Source organism: Mesoplodon mirus, assembly GCF_964341445.2.
Source record: "Mesoplodon mirus genome assembly, chromosome: 15".
Classification (NCBI taxonomy): Eukaryota; Metazoa; Chordata; class Mammalia; order Artiodactyla; family Ziphiidae; genus Mesoplodon; species Mesoplodon mirus.
In genome coordinates this window covers 1018194-1037500 of record NC_138991.1, presented here as the reverse complement: position 1 = coordinate 1037500, position 19307 = coordinate 1018194, and the positions used below count along the sequence as shown (strand labels likewise).

At 57.9% G+C, this 19307-nt stretch overlaps 1 protein-coding gene across 3 annotated transcripts; it reads right to left on the bottom strand.

The window, feature by feature from the left end:
- Positions 1–4714: 4714 nt before the first annotated feature.
- On the bottom strand, positions 4715–19173 carry YTHDF1 (YTH N6-methyladenosine RNA binding protein F1). Of its 3 annotated transcripts, none has more exons than XM_082645783.1 (5): positions 18906–19173; positions 18621–18648; positions 17525–17604; positions 8989–10509; positions 4715–5967 (listed from the first exon to the last, which is right to left on the bottom strand). In XM_082645783.1, exons 1-5 carry the CDS (start codon positions 18930–18932, stop codon positions 5941–5943), a joined length of 1683 nt encoding a protein of 560 aa, XP_082501909.1. In that variant the 5' UTR covers positions 18933–19173; the 3' UTR covers positions 4715–5940. The 3 variants fall into 3 exon arrangements, with proteins under 3 accessions (XP_082501909.1, XP_082501910.1, XP_082501911.1); XM_082645784.1 differs by having other exon boundaries at positions 18621–18645; XM_082645785.1 differs by lacking the exons at positions 18621–18648; positions 18906–19173 and adding an exon at positions 18433–18534.
- Positions 19174–19307: the final 134 nt, after the last annotated feature.

Genomic DNA, 19307 nt, shown 5'->3' with positions numbered 1-19307 from the left:
ATGCCCAGATGGAGGGTCAGGTAGGATTCCTCCCAAGGGGCCCTTGCCCGTCTTGAGCCATTATCATCTTTACAACTAACCGTCAGTGTTATGGGGCCCATGTGTAAGTGTAGGTGTGTGGATTTGTATGTGTTCATGTATGTTTCTGTGTAATGGGTTACATACGTGCACACCATCGGGCCGTGTGTTTGCTCACGCGCACATCTGTGTTTTTATGTATGTTACTGTGCATGTGTGTGCTCGTGTGTGTGTGTGTGTGTGTGTGTGCAGAGGAAGAAGCAGGGCCTTTTGGACTCCCAGCTGCTCTAACTGGAAAACCGCCTCCCCCCAAATAGCCCTTCAGGCCTCAGCTCCGTCCCGACCGCCCCAAGGGCAGGCGTCCCAGGGCACAGGCACTCCTGGCGGTCATTTGCCTACTCCCCCCACCCCCTGCAGCTGGGGTCCCTCACCGGCAGCCAGAGAGGCTGGGACCAGGACCCATCCCATGGTCCAGGGCTGCCGGAGGTCTGTCCACCTTCCTCTCTAGCCACGCCCCACCCCATCCTGGCGTCCACCAGGCCACGCCCCTCCACAGCCAGTGGCAGAAAAACTGACCCAAGGCGAGAGCGAAGCCAGCTCCGTGCCATCCCCTCCTGGGACCCCTGGCCACCAGGTACAGGGTGGATCGGGCCAGCCCTGAGCTTCGCTTCCGTCACACTGCCCAAGAGTAAGGCACCAGTGGGGACTGTCCCAGGAAGGCCGGGTGGGGCAGTGTGTCTTCTGGCAGCACCCGCATTTACCCCCCAGCAACCCACCAGCGCCCCCGCCTCCTGTGCAGCTGGGACCCCCATTTGGTCCACACCAGCCTCTTCCTTCTGCAGCCTGCTCGCCCTCTGAATGTGCTCTGTGACCCCCGGGGGCCTCATCCCCCTGCGGGCCCAGGGGCCCACCATGGCAGGGACTGTGTCAATAAGCCCTGTCCCTTTGAAAGAGGCCAGTGACCAGAGCTCCAGAGGCTGACCGAGTTCCAGGTTCCAGTGACTGCAGGGCTTGGGGACAGTGGGAGGCCCTGGGGACCTGCACGAAGGGACACGTCCACTCCATGCGGTGACGGGCTTCAGGTGCCTGCACCAGGCCTGCACCTGGGCAGGAAGGAACACTGACATCGCCAGGGGGAAGTGACCGGGGCAAAGGGTGCCATTTGGCAAAAAAAAAGAAAGGGGGCGAACCACAGGCCCTGGCCACTCCCTGGAAACTGTCCTCTACTGGGACTGTCCCAGGGTTCAGGCATGAAGCATGGACCCTGCCCTACCTGGGCCACGTCAGAACCTTTGCCAGCAGCTGTCTTCACACTGCGGGTGGGGAGAGGCCGTCCAGCCCCTGCCACTGCGGTGGGGCACAGAGGGCAGTCGTTACTCAGGACCATTCGGATGCCAGGCCTCCCGCAGAGCTGGCAGCCAGTCTCACATGAGCAAGGAGACACCGCAGTTCATTCCACCAGCGGGACAGGCCCTGCTGAACGCATGCTGGCCCAGCCCTGGACCCCTGCTCCTGCCTCTGCTGGAGGGCGTCCCACCCCCTGCAGCGGCCCTGGGACTAAACCCACTTCCGCTCCCCTGGGCTACTGCCCTGAGCTTCCTGGCCACCAAGCACCTGGCCCCGGTGCTCCCGGTGCACCGGTCCTGGACAGCAATCGCCAGAGGAGGCCACCGAAGGGCCAGCCACCCAGGGGCCTCGGCGGAAGGAGCTGGAGGGGTAAGATCGACCCTGGGGCCTCCCCACCAGGTCGGCGAGGAGCCAGAGAGCAGGAGGAGGGGAGGCTGAGCATGACCTTGAGGCTTCCTCCACAGGGAGGCTTGGCCAGGAAGCAGCACCCCCCACCCCAGGATGCTCTCAAGCACACTGTTGTGTTGATTACCAAACGGCCCAGCCACATCCACTCCCTGGAGCCTGACGTGCTGCAGCCAGACACACGTGATCACCTGCTGAGAGCCCCGTACAGACTGCACACGGGGCAGAGCACACGCACGCAACACGTGCACACACACAACACGTGTACTCAGCACATACCCACCTGTACATACACATGCGTGCACATACTGCACACACCTACACACACACAGGCCCACGTGCAACCCTATAGGCACATACAACACGCTACACACAACACACGCCTATGTACACACATATACAACACATACTTAAATGTGTAGACACACACACAACCCTCCATACACACATATACAACACATGCACACACCTATATATACACATACATACAGATACAAAACAGGAACACACCTGCACACCCATGCACACACACCCATGCACACACAGCAAGCAAGTGCTCAAGGAACTGGGGCAAAATGCTAGCAACAAGCAACTCTGGGTGAAAGGTATTCTCTGTTCTATTCCTCTTCTCACAGCTTTTCTGTAAATCTGACATTATTTCCAAATTAAAAGTTTGAAAACAAAGAATGTGGCTTCTCACCAGCCCTCACCCCCATCCTAACCCCCTGGAATATGCCTCTGTGAGCAGCTTTCCCCGACCTGGGACCCGGGTCCCCTTTCGCGGCACCCAGTACCCTCCCCATCTCCAGGTGCCTAAGCCCTGTCCCAAGGGGCTGGCAGGCCCCAAAAAATAGCAAAGGGGAGTGAGGCCCTCCCCAGCCCATGGAGCAGCTCCACCCAGGGACCCGGATGTTCTGGGGGCTCATCAAGCCCACCCTCCTGACCTCGCGACCTAGACTGAGAAATGGTACTTGCTCCCCGCCTCAGTCTCTCCCACCAAGACAGGGGCGAGGCTGGCCACCCTGCCGACACTTCCCGCAGGCCCTGGGGACGCCAAGGCCGCCACTAACCCAACCCAAGCAAACCGTCCCGAGACAGAGGACGGCTCGGGGTCTCCTCCTGCCGGATGGAGGTGGCGGCAGAACCGACACCTGGGAGGTGGGAGGGGTGCTTCCGGGGCTGGACGCCGCCTCCGGCCACTTCTCGTCCAGAGCACTGTGCCCTGGGTCCCCAGCCTGGCTGGGCTTCTGCCAGGGAGAGCCCCTCCCCCTCAACCTACGGAAGCCCCTAATTTCCGAGCCAGCTAAGCAGGGCTGAGGTGACACGTCCCTCCCCATGTCACCTCACCCTGTCACCATGTCAAGCAGGAGTCGGCCACCAGCCCCTCATCTCTCTCCCCCTCCCAGACTCTAGCAGGGCACAGGGCAGCCTGGTCACATGAGAAACCACCACCCGCACTGCCAGCCTGCAAGAGCCCAGAGCCGCCCTGCACCTGGAGGGGTATTCCTGTGCCTCCTGGCTCTGCACCCTCCGGGAGCCTCGCCCTGTGTCACCACGGGGGCCAGCAGGTCGGGCACCCGTCTGGTCGCTCCCAGAGCTGCCCTCAGGAAGGCTGCCGTCAGGGGTGAAGCCAGGGCCCCCGGGTGGGTGCTGAGGCTGCGTCCGGGCGGCACCTACCCTGGACCTGCTGCCTGGCGAGGAGGGGTCCAAGTTACTACCAGGCGCATGGCTGTTCCCGTCCCCTTTCCCCTGCACCTGCCTCTGGGGGCCTTTCCAGTACGGGAAGACGTGGTCCACCGGGTGATCGCTCAGCTCAAAAAGGTTCCCTGGTGACTCATCCTGTCACTGGAGTAAAGACGTGGTGCAGGACAACTGCTCAAATTCCTTTTACAACACACTGGTTTCGAAAAAAGTTGAGCGTGCAAAGCTCAAAAGCGACTCCAGGATGCAGGAGAAGCCAGCGCGGGGGGCGCGCAGGGGAGGCTGGGGAGGGGGCAGGAGCGGTTTGCACACAAGGCTGAGGAGCCCGTGCGAGGGACTCCGCTAGCAGCCACGGCGTTCGCTGGTGGGACACGAGGACCCCGCGCCCTGACAAGAACCTGCTTGTGGGCCTTGGTTCAGGCTGTTGTGCCCAATGAGCCCCCCCACCCCCCATGTTTCCTGGATGGCAAGGGACCCGAGGCACAGGCCCCACTGAGGGAGAAGCCACAGGCCACCGGCAGGCCAAGCCTGCCTCTGTCCGGGCCTCCGTCACTGGACAGTTTAACGCTAGGTGCGCAAGAGCCGCCCACAGGTCAGCCCGTGAGGACACGGTCCGCAGTCAGACCCTCTGAGGAAACCTCTGGAGCCGGAGAGATGTGTGGCACGCTGGGCGGACAGAAGCCACCGCAAAGCTAAGACTCCCCGCGGGTGGGCTTCTGGGTGGGCTGACCGGCTGGGTTTTGGGGAGGGCAGACCAGCAGCAGCCCTTTGTAAGCAAGATGTGACGCAAGGTCCCCGCTGACCCTTCCACACCACGACCTGCGCAGCTTTCCCTCCTCTGGAACGTTCAGGCCCGAGTGCCCCCAAAGCCAGCAGGGCGGCCGCCCTCTGATAAAGGGCTGGTGCAAGCTGGCAGCGTCGGGGGTCACCTTGAGAGCCTGTGCCATTTAAGGAACAGGCGCACAGGCCGGTTGGTAGCTGATTCTGTCACGGCCTCTGCCGCTGACTCGCGGGCAGAGGCAGGGCACCCTGTCAGAGCACTGCTGTCAGCGCATCGCCCACCGACCGCTTGACGAGCCGAGGGCCACCTGCTCTGTGAGGCCACCCGACGACCGAGCACACGTGAGGGACGGCTGGCGGACACGGGGGACACAACGGGCCTCTGGAAGCGACCCTTTTAACCAGCTCTGCAAGTAAAACATTAACCGGTAAAAACGGGGTGAAGAACGGAGTGACCGCAGACTTGCTAAATAGGTATTGTTTATTAAGGCTCGTATTCTCCTAGAGGAAGTTATCCGACGTCGTCTGTGACTCCATACAGGCAATAACAGTTCAGAGAAAGTGACACGTTCTAAATACAAGTCTAGATAAAACGGCTTAAACTGTAACTCGGAGGGCCTGGCGAGTACAGTTTTCAGAAAGCACCTGCGCTCCGCACGGGAGGCCTCTGCCCGGCTCGTGTGCGGGGCGCCAGGCAGGCGTGCACACCGCTTTCATGCTCAAACTCCCGTGGCGAGTGCTTCGGAGGCCCCTCGTTCCACAAGACACGACAGCAAATTCAGTTTCTAAAAGGTTTTCTGTGTTTTTGCTTTTTTGTACCCATTCAACAGGAAGAAAACTAGACACACACGCTGAAATTTACAATCGGTGGCATCATCCATCACACCGTCTGGACTACCAGATCCCAGGTTTAAAGCTTAGCATTATTGGCATAAAAACGTGAAACGGCATTAGGACTCTCCAGTGAAGAAAACGGGGAGCGAACGGCCTGCACACAACGAGGAAGGCCTCCACGCCCGGGCCGGTGGTCAGCTGCCGGGAGCGCGTGGCTGTGCGAGACCCGTGTTCCAAGGAAACAGCAGGTTCACCAAACTGGAGGGACTGAAATTTACCCTTCTGTCCAGTAGAAATCAAATGGGCAGATTAGCATCTCAGACAGGTAACAGATGAAATGGCAAAGCAGCGGACAAGGCGATCATCAGCCTGTTGACTTCGGCATCTTGGAGGGAAGCATTTGAACAGAACACACGAAATGCCAGGTGACTCGTGGTTTCTTATGCTCGCTATTAAAGCAAAAGGGGTGGGGGACAAGAAGCCTCATATAAAGATATTAAATGACTGTGAATATAAGAACATAATTTTCACCAAAAATAATAATAATAATAATAATAATAAATCTTTGGGATGGATTAGGTTTTTAAGGATACTTAATTTCACATTAGGTCAGTGTAATTGATAAGCTGACGAAAACATAGTCCTTTATTAGTGAGTTCTACAATACTACAATACATAGAAAAAATACAAACAAATGCAGATCATCTGGGCAAAACTAAACTACACAGAACGTGAAGATGCGAGCAGTCGAGCCCTGCCCGAGGCCAGCCAGAGCCGACGCCAAGATACAGCACCAGGCACACACCCTCCAACCGCGCCAGCCCCACGCCTGACGGTACAGAGCCTGCTTCGTCCTCACGGCTTGTTTCGATTCTGCCGTTCCTGTAGAAAGAGAAAAGAAGCTTAACACAGTGAGCGAACGTGCCGCGCAAATTCCCTCCAGGTCGAGGTGCTGTGGCCAGATCTGGACCCTGCTCCCTGCAGGGGCCACCGCCCAAGACAGTTCCGAGCTTCAGGTCCTGGCCACACGGAATGGGCGCCTGACATGGTGGCCACCTGGGCAGGGAAGGCTCCCCGGCCAGTTTATTTCCTCCCACCAAGAGGACCACCTTCCCCAAAGTGTGTGACAAGCCTGTGACCCGCAGCTCCATCCCTCCCCACGGCTGCCTGTCTGCCGGAAGCCATCTGGGCCTCTCCTTACGATTCAGCTGAGACACGGAACAGTCCCCCTCCTCCTGCCCCCCTCAAGCAGGATGAAGCTGGTAAAGGACACTGCTGGACGGGGGCTGGTCGATGACGCAACTCCCAAACATTCGGGATCACCACACGTGTAATGTACAACGCAAGCAAAACCCTCTCTTTTGCTAGAAACGGACTGCATGTGTCTTCAGGTCCATATGACGCCGACTCCCCCACATCCTCCGTGCCGTCACCAGGGCAGGGCAGCTGTGGTGCTTTTCAAACCGTCTCACCGTCCCGAAAAGCCCCAGAGCACGTGGGTGAGCCGGGCTGGGTGGGTGGATGGCTGCAGCTCCAAGAATTAACACTGCCTCCCCACCCTGAACTCCGAACTGGGAGGGTTAGGAGCTCTACCCCCCTCCTGGAGAGCAACAACGCGAGCCTCTCTTTCGAGTTCAAGGTGGCTGCGGCTGGAGTGGTGCTACGAGGGGGGGCACCTCCCAAAGCCCCGACTCCCTTCAGCCATTACAAGGACCACCGCCCCTGAGACTGTGAACAGCCTCTTCTCACAGCAAACCCAACAGAAGAGGCGCCCTCCTAACCCTGGCTCTGCCCGGTTCTCCACTGAGTTGCCGTGCCCGTGCAGAGCGGACCCTGGACCGTGGCCAGTCCAGTCGTATGAGGAACTCTTCAGCTTGACTCTGTCACTTAAAACCTGCACTATTTTAAGTGCCCTAAGGAGTGGCTGTTTCTACATTTAAAACCCAGAGGCTCGCAGGGCTGGGTCTGACCCAGCTGCCACAAGACTTGGTGCTTCCCTAAGGAGCCAGCTGGCTTTCAGATGGACGGCTGAGGTGCAGGACAGCCAGCACTCCTGCAGAAGGGCAAGCACATCTCTCCTTTCAACACAATGTGTTTCTGAGCATCATGATCATTTCAAAGCAATGGAGTCAAACTCCAGCTGATAAACAGAAAGACAAAAGGACTTCTTGAGAGTCTCCAGGGCGGCCTTCTTGGTGACGGTGGCCTCGCCAGCAAGCCCAGAGTTCTAAGGGAGCTGCTCCCAACCTCACCTCAGTACACGTCTTTCTTAAGGACACACCCAACTCCTGCATGGAAAGCAGTGCCAGCTGCCGACTCCAGAATGAACCCTGAAGACAAGCGTCCTGGTGGAAGTTTCTGGGGCCAAGTTGAGACCCACCCCCACTCCTCTACAGCCCAGCGAGCTCGAGAGAGGCCACCAGGACAGCAAGAGGTCGGGCTTCCAGAACATGAGTTAATGGAACACTGATCCCTGTGGACAAAGGCTTTCAGCCCAGCTGGCTCGCGCACCTTTCCTCGCAGGCGCTCACCTGCTTCTGGAGCATTCGCTGCCCCAGGGGGAGGGAGGAGCAGCCCGGGGAAGCCTCACAGCGAAGCCAAGCGATAGAGGACACCCCGGCCGAGCCCGCCGCAGTAACACCTGGAAGCCTCGGGCCCCGAGGGTCTGAGGGAGGGCTGCTCCTTCCTGCGCCCGTTCCTGACGTGCAGCACCATCACGAGGCAAGTTCTAGGTCACCAGCACCTTCAAACACCCACCAGGGCCGGGCAGAAGTTTACCCCTCAGCTCATCACAACCAGCAGAACCCAGAGCCACAGCACCTAAGACGCCACACACGCAGAGCCGGCGCCCAGTCACCAGGGACGTCAAGTCTCACGAGCACGATCTCCGTCCTGTCCCTGCAAATCCAGCAACTCGGTGTTTCATTTTATACCCAATTTCGCAGTAACTGGAAATAAGCCCTTCTCCTTTCCTCCCAAGAGTGAGAGTGGGACCAACCTGCTTTCAAAGTTTTGCAAACTGTGAGCTGTTAGTTTTGTACAACTTTAAAACTGCTCCCAGCACTGTGTTCTCTGTACGTCCCGTTTACAAGCCTTTCTGCCGGAAAACACTCAGGACACTGAACTTCCCAGATGAGTAACACTTTTTTTTTTGTAATACAGAGGACTAAACAGGGGTTGAAAACCCACCGATTATCAACTGACATTTCATGAAAGAAAGAACATTTTAACACCAAAAAAGCAGGAAGAATCTCAGGACGAACTTTCTTGAACGAAGTGGCTTTGCCAAGTGTGTCACAATGTCCTTATTTTTCCCATTTCTGGGCCAACTGACAGGTCTCTGAGCCCTGATCTCCTACAAAGCAGACTCACTCTGTGGGCTGTCACAGGAGGCTGGGACCCACTCAGAGACCCACCCAAGGGTTTGCACTGTGACTCTAGATGCACACATTCCAGCTATGAACTGCCTGCATTCCAACCTCCCCCTCCCCTGCCCTTCTACTCTCTCTAGACGAGCAAACTCAGGTTTCCCAAAACTGCAGGAATATTGGGTTTTCAAGAGAGAAATAAGCAGCGACCCCTAGACCAGAGCGTCCCCACTGCTGAGGGCAACGCCCAGGGAGGCCCTCGGTGGGGATATCTGCCCCAGCAGCCTCGCCTGTCCACCCCGGGGCCACAGAACATTATTTCTAAGTGTTCCTGGCTGGACAGAGACTAGGAAGCACTGTTCTAGAAAACATCATAATTCACAAAGAGAAAAGGAGCAAGTTACCCGCAGGTCCTTTACAAGACTGTGTGCGCCTGTGTTGCTTAACAACTGGAAAAGGACCCCGGGTTCTGGGGTGACGAACGCTCAGACGTCCCTGTCCCTGCCAGCGACCCACCCCCGGGGCCCAGACTCACCTTGCGCACCACCTCCTCCTCCTCCTGGCGCTTCTCGTAGTGTGAGAAGTCGTCGAAGATGGAGGTGGTGTGCTTGTACGAGGCGATGATCTTCAGCACTTGCCTCGCCTTCTCCAGCGGCACCTCCTGGGTGTCCCGGGAGTTGGTGACCGGCCTGTGGTCGTTGTTCTCCAGCCGGATGTGCCGCAGCTGGCTGTTGGGCACGTCCTTGACGAAGACCCACTGCACGTCGAACTTGCCCTTCCACTTGTCCTGGGACCAGACCCCGGCGCTGGTGCCGTAGTCCACGGGCGACTTCATCTCAGCCACCCCGCAGAAGTGGCCGCTGCCATTGACGCTGAAGAGCAGGTAGACGGGCCCCTTGCTGCCGAGGGCGCGGAAGGCGCTGTCCAGGCGCCGGTTGCCGTGCTCCGTGCTGCACCACAGGGAGTACTTGATGGAGCGGTGCACGTCGTCCTCCGAGTAGCTCTTGATGATGAACACGCGCCCGCTCTTCAGGTTCCAGTCAAACTCCTTGGGGTTGTAGCTGTGGGCGGCTTTCAGTTTTTCGAGGATGGGGTGAGACTCCGGGCTCAGGGTGGCGCTGGGCTGGGCGCTCCCAGGAGAGTTACTGTCGCCGCCGGTCCCCCCGCTCTGTCCGAACGCCGTGCTTCTGTTGCGAGGGGCGACCCAGCGGGTCTGGGGTGGCTGCTGGGGGCCCGGATGCTGTGGTGGGGCCGGAGGGGGAGGCTGGGTGGGAAGGGGCTGCACGGCCGGCTGGGGCTGGGGGGCCGCCTGGGGGGCCGGCTGGGGCTGCGGAGCCGGGGCCTTGGGCACGGGCCCCTTGCTGTCCCAGGTGCCAATGTCCATGTTATGCTTTATGGGCGGAGGAGGCAGCGCGCCCCCGACGGCGGGCCCGCTCTTCGCCTTCATCTTCGGCTGCAGTTTGGCGGGCTTGCTGGCGATGGCCGCCCACGAGGTCGGCTTCGACACAGGCATGGTCACGTTCGTCCCGCCGTTGCCGGAAAGGATGCCCGTCATCGCCACGCTGCTGACGACTGACCCCACCGTCTTGACTGCAGAGGTGGTGACATCCCCGATCTTCAGGCCCACCATACCCTGCTCCAGGCTATTCATTCCAGGGGCCTTGTTGAGGGTGTCGCTGTGAAAGCCTGCCTGCCCATCCACGATCGTGCCGCCCAGGGAGCTCGGCGGGTAGGTGTAGCTGTTGCCGTAAGCTGAACTCTGAGCCTGCTGCCCCTGAGACCCACTCGCCCCCCAGGCCGAGAAGGCGGGGTTTTCGGGGAAAAAATTAAACCTGTGCTGATAGATGTTGTTCCCCAGGCCCCCAGGCTGCCCGAAAACAGCATCGTGCATAAAATGATGGTCTCCGTTACTGAGCTGTCCGTAGGTGGTGAGGTATGGGATTGGAGGATCCCCTCCGGTAGACCATGGCGCCTCATTGAGGGAATAGGGAAATCCGATGGATGGTGGGTAATAGCTGGACAGGTAGGGGTCGGCCATGGAGGGGTAACTGTTACTCTGTGGAAACAAGCAGTGGTGCGTTAGACGCGTCCCGACACGGAGGAGGCGCTGCCACGGCAAGCGCGCCTACGTCAGCGCAGGCTACTTCAGCGTGGGCTGGTGGGGAACGGGCCTGCGCAGCAGCGGCTCCCCTCCCAGGGGGCCCAGCCAGGACAGAGAGGGCGACGCCCAGACGACCCAGGGGCCACTCCAGACAGAAAGGGCCACTTGCAACTAATCTGGATTCAAGTTAGGTGACAGCATTCTTCTCAGCACCCCTCCACTGCACCTGGAAGAGCGACCCACTTCAAGGAACTCAGCCTGAGGAACAGGTCTCTGTCCCACTGGCGATAACGCTCATGCAGGATACTGACAGCACGGGCGGCACAGCGCAAAGTGAGAAAGCTTCAGAGACGCAGCAGACACTCCCAACAGCAGCCACGAACCCAGGGCTACGGGCTTGCTGATGACCCACCGGGACGACCCCCGGGACTCCCGCCCCGCCCCTACCCCTGAGCCCAAAGGGGTCTGGCCCCCTCAGTCCCCACCGTTTCCTGGGGCTCTCAGAGGGGAGCCGGCTACGGCGGGGAGACCCTTACTGAGAACATGCCTCCGTGTGATGGCCAGAACCCCTGTGAGGAGTTTAAGTAGCTGCAGGGCCTCCCCTTGGGTGGGGTGGGGGGGTCTCAGGAAAGCTGCCCAGGGCCGGGTTTAGACCTGGGGTCAGCAGTTCCGGGAAGACGTCTCCTTGGAGAGAGACTCACCCAGGGGTCCTGGTCAGAACCGGGCCCGAGAGCGGAAAGGCTGTGAAGGAAAGCAAGAGTGGGGGCAAACGTGGAGTTCTCTGGTCCGATTTCTGCATAGTTCTCCCAAGTAACCAGAAGGCTCTACAAGCAGAGTGGCGGCTGGAGCCCTCCTCCCCCACCCCGCACCTGTCGCCCAGTCAGAGGACCCGCTGCCCTGGCCGGCAAAGGGTGGCTGGTGTCCCAGGTGACTGGAGGAGGCTCTGCTTCACTGGAATGAGAACAGGGAGTATCTCTCTGGAACCCCCAGAAGTCCCCGTGGAGGACAGGCCAGTTCCTCAGCACATCCCGGCCCAGCACGTGATGGTGCTGACCCAGGCACACTCTGCCGGTCTCCACTGCCACCTCCTCCCTCCCTACCCCATCCTAGGATTCTTGGGGCTTCAGGAATCACGTCTCCTTCCTGTTGGCTGCTCCACTTGACGGCAGACTATTCCAGAATCGCTTTTAAAATGTAGTAGTAACTGTTTGCCTGTTAACACGAATCCTTGAGATTCTCAGGGGGTAGAAAAAGCCAGACAAGTGGCCGTCATCAGTGCTCTGAATGCAGGGGAGCCGCCTGAGCCACTGCCCTTGAAAGGATCTCAGTGACTCTGGCCCCGCATTGTAGCCCCCCCAGCCCCACCTCCCTGCTTGCCTCCACCCACCCTGGGCCCGCAGGAGGGGCTGCTCTGAGGAGAGTCAGTCCCTGGGAGGTCAGCACTCTCCACCCCCACCAGCTGGGCGCCCACCTCGGTGCCGGGTCCACGTCAACGCGTCCTCCCTCGCACACAAGGAACGCACTCGGGAGAAGAGAGGACCCAGGGGCTGCGTGGCATCCAAACCACACAGCCACGCATCCAACCGGAGCCACAGGAGCACGGCCACGGAACACTGAGCCCACGGGGCCAGCACCTCACTTCTGACCCGCACTTCAGCCTTAAGCACAACAGGACCTCATTTAGAACGTGAGACCACACGTCCTATGTTACCCACGGCACGTCCCTCGAGTCCACCCCAATCTCACTATTAATGGAGAAGCCCAACGCCCTGGTCACACAGACCCCATCGTGCAGATGGGCAGTTCTCGGCCACCTCCAGCCAGGACTGTCCAGGGAAAGAGGAAGCGAGCCAGCCGGCACCCCTGAATCCGTCACCCAGCCACAGGCAGGACCAAGGCGGAGGCGGCCCTGGGAGGACTCCGACCCCTCCTCCCGCGACGGGTCAATGCAGGCAGGTCACTACGAGGAAAGCACCAGTGAGGCCGCAGCTCTCCCTTGAACACTTAAGTTCATACGACGAAAGGAACGAAGACGCCCCACTTCAAGTTCACAGGGTAAGCAGCCGTGGTTTACTAAGAAGACGCTGCGTGCCACCCGTACCACCATCCCCAGGGCTCCGAGCTGGCCCTGGCCGAGTCCTCCCGACGTCGTCTGTCCCCACCAGGCCGCGGGGTGCACGGCAGGCTGCATGCAGTGACCTCCGGTGCTGGGAACTGAATCCATTTTCATCCCCACCTTACTGGCAACCCATCTCCTACCACATCTGCCGGGTCTCCTTCCAAACTCCAAGAGTGAAGCAGCGGAGTAACAGGCAAAGTTGCCAGGAACAGCAGGAGAACCCGTGGGGCCTTCCCTGCTGCAGTCCGCACCCCCCCACCCCCCGCCACCAGGGCTCCGGGCCCACTGTCCGCAGTGCTCGGGCTGACTGTCCCAGCCCCGAGTCACAGCGAAACTGAACTGTGCCACCCCGAGAGCTGGGACACAAGGCCGCCAGTGGTGCCGCAGGGTTCGGGTGCTGCTCGAGCTCACGCCCAGCCCCTCAGAAGCCCGCCCAGCCGCGGCCTCAGGCTCTTCAGACACCACGCTCCCCAGCTGGGCTCCTGCGACAGCAAACACGCCATCTACTTAGTTAGCTGTGCAGCCCAGGTCAAGAGGCCCAAGTTCACCTGCCAGGGACGTGGGTGCAGAAACCAAAGGGATGACGACAAATCGCGCACTTTCTCTTACGCATCAATACTTCTGCGCAGAGGTATCGCGGGGCTAGTGAAAGGAGCAGCATAGAACAATCTCTTTTAAGGACGACGCGGGTAAAACCACGCCCCCCGAAGACCACTTTCATGTGTGACACGTCTAACTGTAGCCTTTGTATAACTAAGGGACTCAAAAAAGGGAGGCTGACAGGTCTCCAAGGCAGAATTAGTCTAATGACAGTAGAAAAGACACCCCCAAGCGCTGGACTTTTAGGGCGCCTCCTTGTGACCGAGTCAAAAGCGATAAACAAAATGGGCACTCCAAACAAAACAAACTCAAATAGTCGTGACAGTTACCCCTAGATGACTTTCTTTGAAAAACCAAACAGTAAAAGACGATAAACCCATAAACCTATCCTATAATTAAGTTTTTTATACTTAAAACAAAACTTAACCAGTTTTATAAAAAACCCTCATGCTCAATGACCAAAACCACCTACTTGAAAGTTGGAACATTTGATTCCTATATCCATTTTTCTGAGAAGAAATTCTGAAATTACTCAAATGCTTTAAGGTTCACAAACAATAAAGTGACTCAGCCATTACAGTGACCAAGAAGAGGGACCGGAGGGAGAAACAGAAAGCCCAAGGCTTCAGACGCCCAAGGCACGTGGAACACCTCGTATGTTGAGAAGCATTTACGTGGGGGATGCAGGGGGCTGGAATAAACTATTCAAGAGGGGAAGTACCAAGGGCAATTGTGAAAGCAGTGACAAAGTGACCCAGGGCTGAGAGCACGCCCCCCACGCCCACAGCTCCTGGGGAAAATCCTGGAGTGCACTCGCTTTTCCTGGGCTTCAGGCTGCAGGTCAGGTCAGAGGAGACCACGGCTTCCGACACCCACACAATTTCTGTGCTTGTCTCCCGCCTTGAGGTGCGCGGCTCTGAGCAGCTTCACAGCGGTGAGCAGCGTCCCGATGCCACTCGGCAGCACGACGCCCCCGGCTCCCAGACGCAGCCACCGGCAACCAGTGCCCGTGCCCAAGTGCTCGCCCTGACCCCCGCCCAGGCCCCCGGGGCCACCGTGGAGCAGCAGGAAGCCACGGGCTGAGCTCCTCCAGGCTCTCTGCATGGGGCAGGCGCCGCGAGAAGGCATCGATGCGTCCAGCTTTGTGCCGCTGGGTGAAAAGTCCACCCAAAACCTGACAGAAACCCTGGGTGACAGCTGAGCACCATTTTCAAGGAAGGAGCCTTCAGGGTGGGCAGACAGGAGCTTCTTGCCAAGAGAGCAGAGAGGCATACGTGTCAGCTCGACCACGTAGGACGGACGGCATGTGAGAGACAGTGGACACAAGGTCTCGAAGAGATGCCACACTGACCCTCAAGTGGCGGAACAGCCCCCAGCACTCCGGGCAGCTCTGCCCACATCTCATCAGAGGACTCGACCAACAGCATGGCTTAAACCAACTACAAATGATCAGCCCTAGAACCTGAAACTAGTAAATTTATACAACATTCCTAAAAGGTGAATGCTTCTCATTACACTTAGAACACAGCTGAATTATTAAAGAGGAAAAACGAAAAAGTTGACTTTTCTCCTTTCTGCCTACGTCAGACGTGACCGGGCACGCTGACAAGGCTGCCGACAACTGAGTGCTTGAGTGTAGACGCAGAATCCCCAGTAACCCCTCCGTCCACACGCTCGGCCTGGCAATTGGCCAGCAGCACCTACACCAAACTCAGAGGCGCTGTCTCCAAAACTCTGAGCAGGAACTTTGTGGGTCCTTGCAGTCTTTCCTTACCTTTCAGAGAAAAAAACAGAGAACCGGCAGGCCCTTAGGAGGGCGAAGGCAGGACAATCCAGCAGCATCAGAGCCCCACCCAGAGCCCCTCACCCTCGCCCCTAGGCCCCCACCGCGCCCCATACTTCCTCTCCCCCCGTCATGTCCAAAAAGCTGACTGAATTTCAAGTCACAGAAGGGGATTCAGAGCTGCTACGTAAGGATGCCCCGGGGTGCCACTAGGAAAGAAAACACACACCGAGAGCAGGGTCCCCAAGGCCTTTCTGAGGGAAGCAGCACCCACCCCGAGCCAAGCAGTCCTACTAGAGTGTGGTACAAGTCAACTAACGGAAAGGCGTGCTTTTAAATACTTTCCAAGTCATCCGCAGCATTAAGGCTTCACAGATCAGAACACCATATAGTGTCTCCAACTGGCTACTACAAACCACAGCTGGGTTAAGAAAAGGTAAGAAAACAGCCCAGGGCTGACGGATACGCCCTCGACCCCCGCCGCGGTGAAGGCTCCACAGGCGCGCACGTGCACCAGGGCAAGGCCGCATGTAAAACCGTCCTCTTCAAACACGGGCAGTTCATCTCACGTCAGCAACACCTCGGTAAAGGCCAAGCGGACGGACAGGAAGTGTGCGCTCAGTGCTTCCTGCCACACCAATCTCCGCTCCGGCTTCCTCACTAGCAGTCTGGGCTGGACGTCACGGCAGAGTCCACATCTCGAGGCAGTGACAATCTCAAGGGACTCTTGACTGCATCACAGCCCATGTGAAGAAACGAGTGGCAAACACAGGACCAAAGGACCCCGCTGCACACTTGGGTGAGAGGTACCGACCCTCAGTCCACAGCCTGGCTCTGCCACCAGGCACAGCAGAGCCTCTCTGGCCTTCAGGCTCCTCATCCGTGCGACGAAAAGGCCGGGAAAACTAGGATCTAAGAGCCCTCCCGTGCTGCACGCCTCCTACACTCCGCAACAACTGGGCATTTCTGGAAGGTCTGTTCTCAATTAAGACTTTTCTCAATAAGTTCACTCCCAAGTGATGTGCTGATGAATCATCTTGCTGACAAGTACACATTTTAACACACAGGATGAAGAGGATATTTTAAGGCTGTCCACTGGTAGCACCAACCCACCACGGTCCTTCCACGCAGCTTCTCCAGCGTGAGCCAGCTGGGACTACTCCACTGACGTCACAAAGTCACCTACTCCATTTTTAAGGACATCCTCCTGAGGAACAAAAGCTCCTACCCTATAAAGAAATGTTTCAAGTGAAGCAACCCCCTCCTTTGCATTTTTGGTTAAAATCAACACATAACACTGCTGGAACAAATCATGTGAGAGAAATCAGTAAGTCCACTTAACGTCCTGCCACCACCTCTGGCTGAAAGCCCATCACCGGGCAGCCCCTCGTCCTGCCCAGAGGAGGGGTGGGCCCTCAGGGGGCCCCTCTGAACAGGGTCTCTCAGGCTCCTCAGCTGCTGACTTGCCAAGTGCAGCAGGAGGAGAAGGATGGAGAAAAGTTCTAAGATGTTCTACAGAAGGGCAGACTAGCTTCATTCCACAGGGAAGAGGCGGAGCCTGATTTTGCTCTAAAGCAAACATGCACTGTGCATTTTAAAAGCGGCAGATCTTTGGCTTAAACCTCAACTCCAACTGGCCCAGTGATTTTAACCAGGACAATTTAGCCCCCCAGCAGATGTTTGCTGAGGTATTTTTGGTTGTTATGCGGAGGGTGCTACGCAAATACTAATGACATCTCACAGACGAAGGCCAAGGAGGCTGCTAAACATCCTACGATGCCCCCCAGACAGAGAGTGTTTCTGTCCACAATCCCCTTAGTGCTACAGCTGAGAAAGCCTGCAACACCTGGGAGAACGGTGGCTACAACTCATGCAGGTACCGCCCTGAGCTCTCTGGGCACCATCTAGTCTCACCCTCCCCACAGCTCTATCAGGAGCCATCTCTTCCAACTGTCCTAAGAAAAGGAGGCAAGCACAGAGAGGGCAAGCCATCGAAGAAGTGTCCCAGTCAGCAGTGCTGTGAAGAACCCAAGGCTGGAGTCTCACTCCACAGTCCTGCTCTAGCTGCTCCTAGACCAAAAGTCCAATCATCCAGAGCTAAAAAAAGTCACCGGAAAACTTCAGAGAACTACGCACACCCCCACTCTGTCTAACGCAATGCATCACTCACCCACCAGTGCTAACCAAGGCTGACGAGAATCCCGCATGCCTGCCAGGCGTGTGGGATGCCATTTCCTCCAGGGAGAAAACCAGCTTCCCCGCACTCATGCCCCACCTTCAACGTGAAGCTGCTCTTCAATATAAGCCTTTGTCAGCCTCTTCATTTATTTCTAGTACTTTATAGTCTGCTTCTCTGTTGTTTAGGATAATAAAGTCAGAAATACGCTAATAAAGGTTTATTACAAACCTCAGTCAAAATAAATGTAAAAATGCTAAAAAAAAAAAAAAAAAAAAAGAGATAAACTCACCTGGTTTGACTGTCCAGAAAGGTAGGGCTCAAAGTCATTGTCATGAACTGTATCCTTCTGATGCAAAGAACCATTTTGTACTAGAACGAGAAGTTGCGAAATATTACCTTTGAATTTTTTAAAAATTATTTTTAATCACAGAAATTAAAGATAGTCAAGTTTATACCCATCAACTTCTACTAGAAACCACTTTTACTTAAAAATGGGCACAGACGTTACAGAACTGATACTTACACAAGTAATTAGAAAACTGATACAAAACTCTCAATAACTTAGGTTACGTTTCTGATAAAAATTAATCGTACTTTGCTAGATGTGGACAAAATACAGGTGCAGACAAAATAATGCAAGGAACTCGTAACCAGGTTTTGGTAAAGATGATGTGGTCTGAGATCTATGTCTGCCAGACAGAACGGTGCTTCCCAAAGCCTGGCTACGCGGGCAGCAAAGCTGGGAAGCCTGCAACTGAACGACGCTTCTTAACTGTTATCTGGCTGTGCTCTTATTTTCCACTGTCACCACGCTCAGCCAGGAAAAGAAGGGAAAGGTAAATAAGTGCTGGGCCTTCTCCAATCTCAAAACATGATAACCGTATTTGGTTACACCCGAGTCACACACACACTGGTTCAAAACAGTCTTTGGAGTAAACATGAAGCGTCACCAGTTCTCCCAAGACGGAGTTTTGGGGGTGGACCCCAAGCCAGAGTATCCCAAAAGGCTCAAAAGGCAGGGGCTTTACGACTGGGGTAAGGCGCCAGCGTACAGGGCCAAGGGCCAGCGGCCGCCCCAGGGCCAGCCCCACACCTGGAGCCGCAGACAGGCAGGTCGCTCGGCCCCCGGCCTCCTTCCCTTCCCCCACCCCAATCAACCAGCCTGCCGTAGGAGGGAGAGATGGAGTTAACTCTCACCACCGATTTGCTTGCTTCTCCTTGAAAACTCCGTTTCCGACCTGTTACGTCTCCCCCAATATCACAGCCTAAAGTTTCATCTCCCTGAAGAGGAAGGAGAAAAACTCCGCTTCCAAGACCTCTCCTCCCTCTAGGCGAGCGCCGCCCCCTCCGCTCCCGGCCCGCACCGCCATCCGGACTCCGCTCACCTTTATTATCTTGCCCTTTTGTTCTCTGCTTCGCCGCAGGCCCAGACGCGCGAGCGGACAGCACCAGAGAAGAGAACACAAAATTACCCATGAGAACCCCTCCCGGCGGGCGGCGCGCTACGGCCCCAACGGGCCCGCGGTCCCGGGCGACGTCGGCCCGGCCCCGCGACGCCGACCCCGCGACCCCGACCCGGGCCCCGCGACCCCGGGCCCCGCGATCCCGGCCCCCGCGACCCCGAGTTCCCGCTCCGCGAGCGGCTCCCGCGACCCCGGCCCCACCGCTACCTGGGGGTCCACGCTGGTGGCCGACATGCTTCATGAACAGCTGGTGCGGTGCGGGGCCGGGGCGCCCGCCGGCTCGGGCCTCCCCGTGAGGCCGGGCCTGTCACCCGCGCTCTCGCGGCCCCGGGCCCGCCACCTCCTCCCCGGGCGCCGTCCGGGCGGCGGCGGCGGTGGCTGGGCGCGCGGGCCGCTCGCGGGCGGGCGCGGGACTGGACGCACTGACGAGGCGCAGACTCCAATGGCGGCAGCGGCGGCGGCGGCAGCTGCAGCGGCGGCGACAGCAGCGGCGACTACGGCGGCGGCGGCGGCGGCGGCGGCGGCGGCGGCGGCGGCGGCGGCGGGGACGAGGCTACGCGACGTCAGCGATCGCGGGGCAGGCCGGGAGGTCGACGAACCGCCACGCGC

Bases quoted from the DNA above. Each gene is read 5' to 3' on its own strand.
- YTHDF1 (XM_082645783.1), bottom strand. From the start codon at position 18,932: ATGTCGGCCACCAGCGTGGACCCCCAG. The intron at 17,605-18,620 runs GTGAGCGGAGTC...TTCTCGTTCTAG, and splicing joins AAAAGGGCAAGATAATAAAG to TACAAAATGGTTCTTTGCAT. The intron at 10,510-17,524 runs GTGAGTTTATCT...TTGTTTCCACAG, and splicing joins TTTCTGGACAGTCAAACCAG to AGTAACAGTTACCCCTCCAT.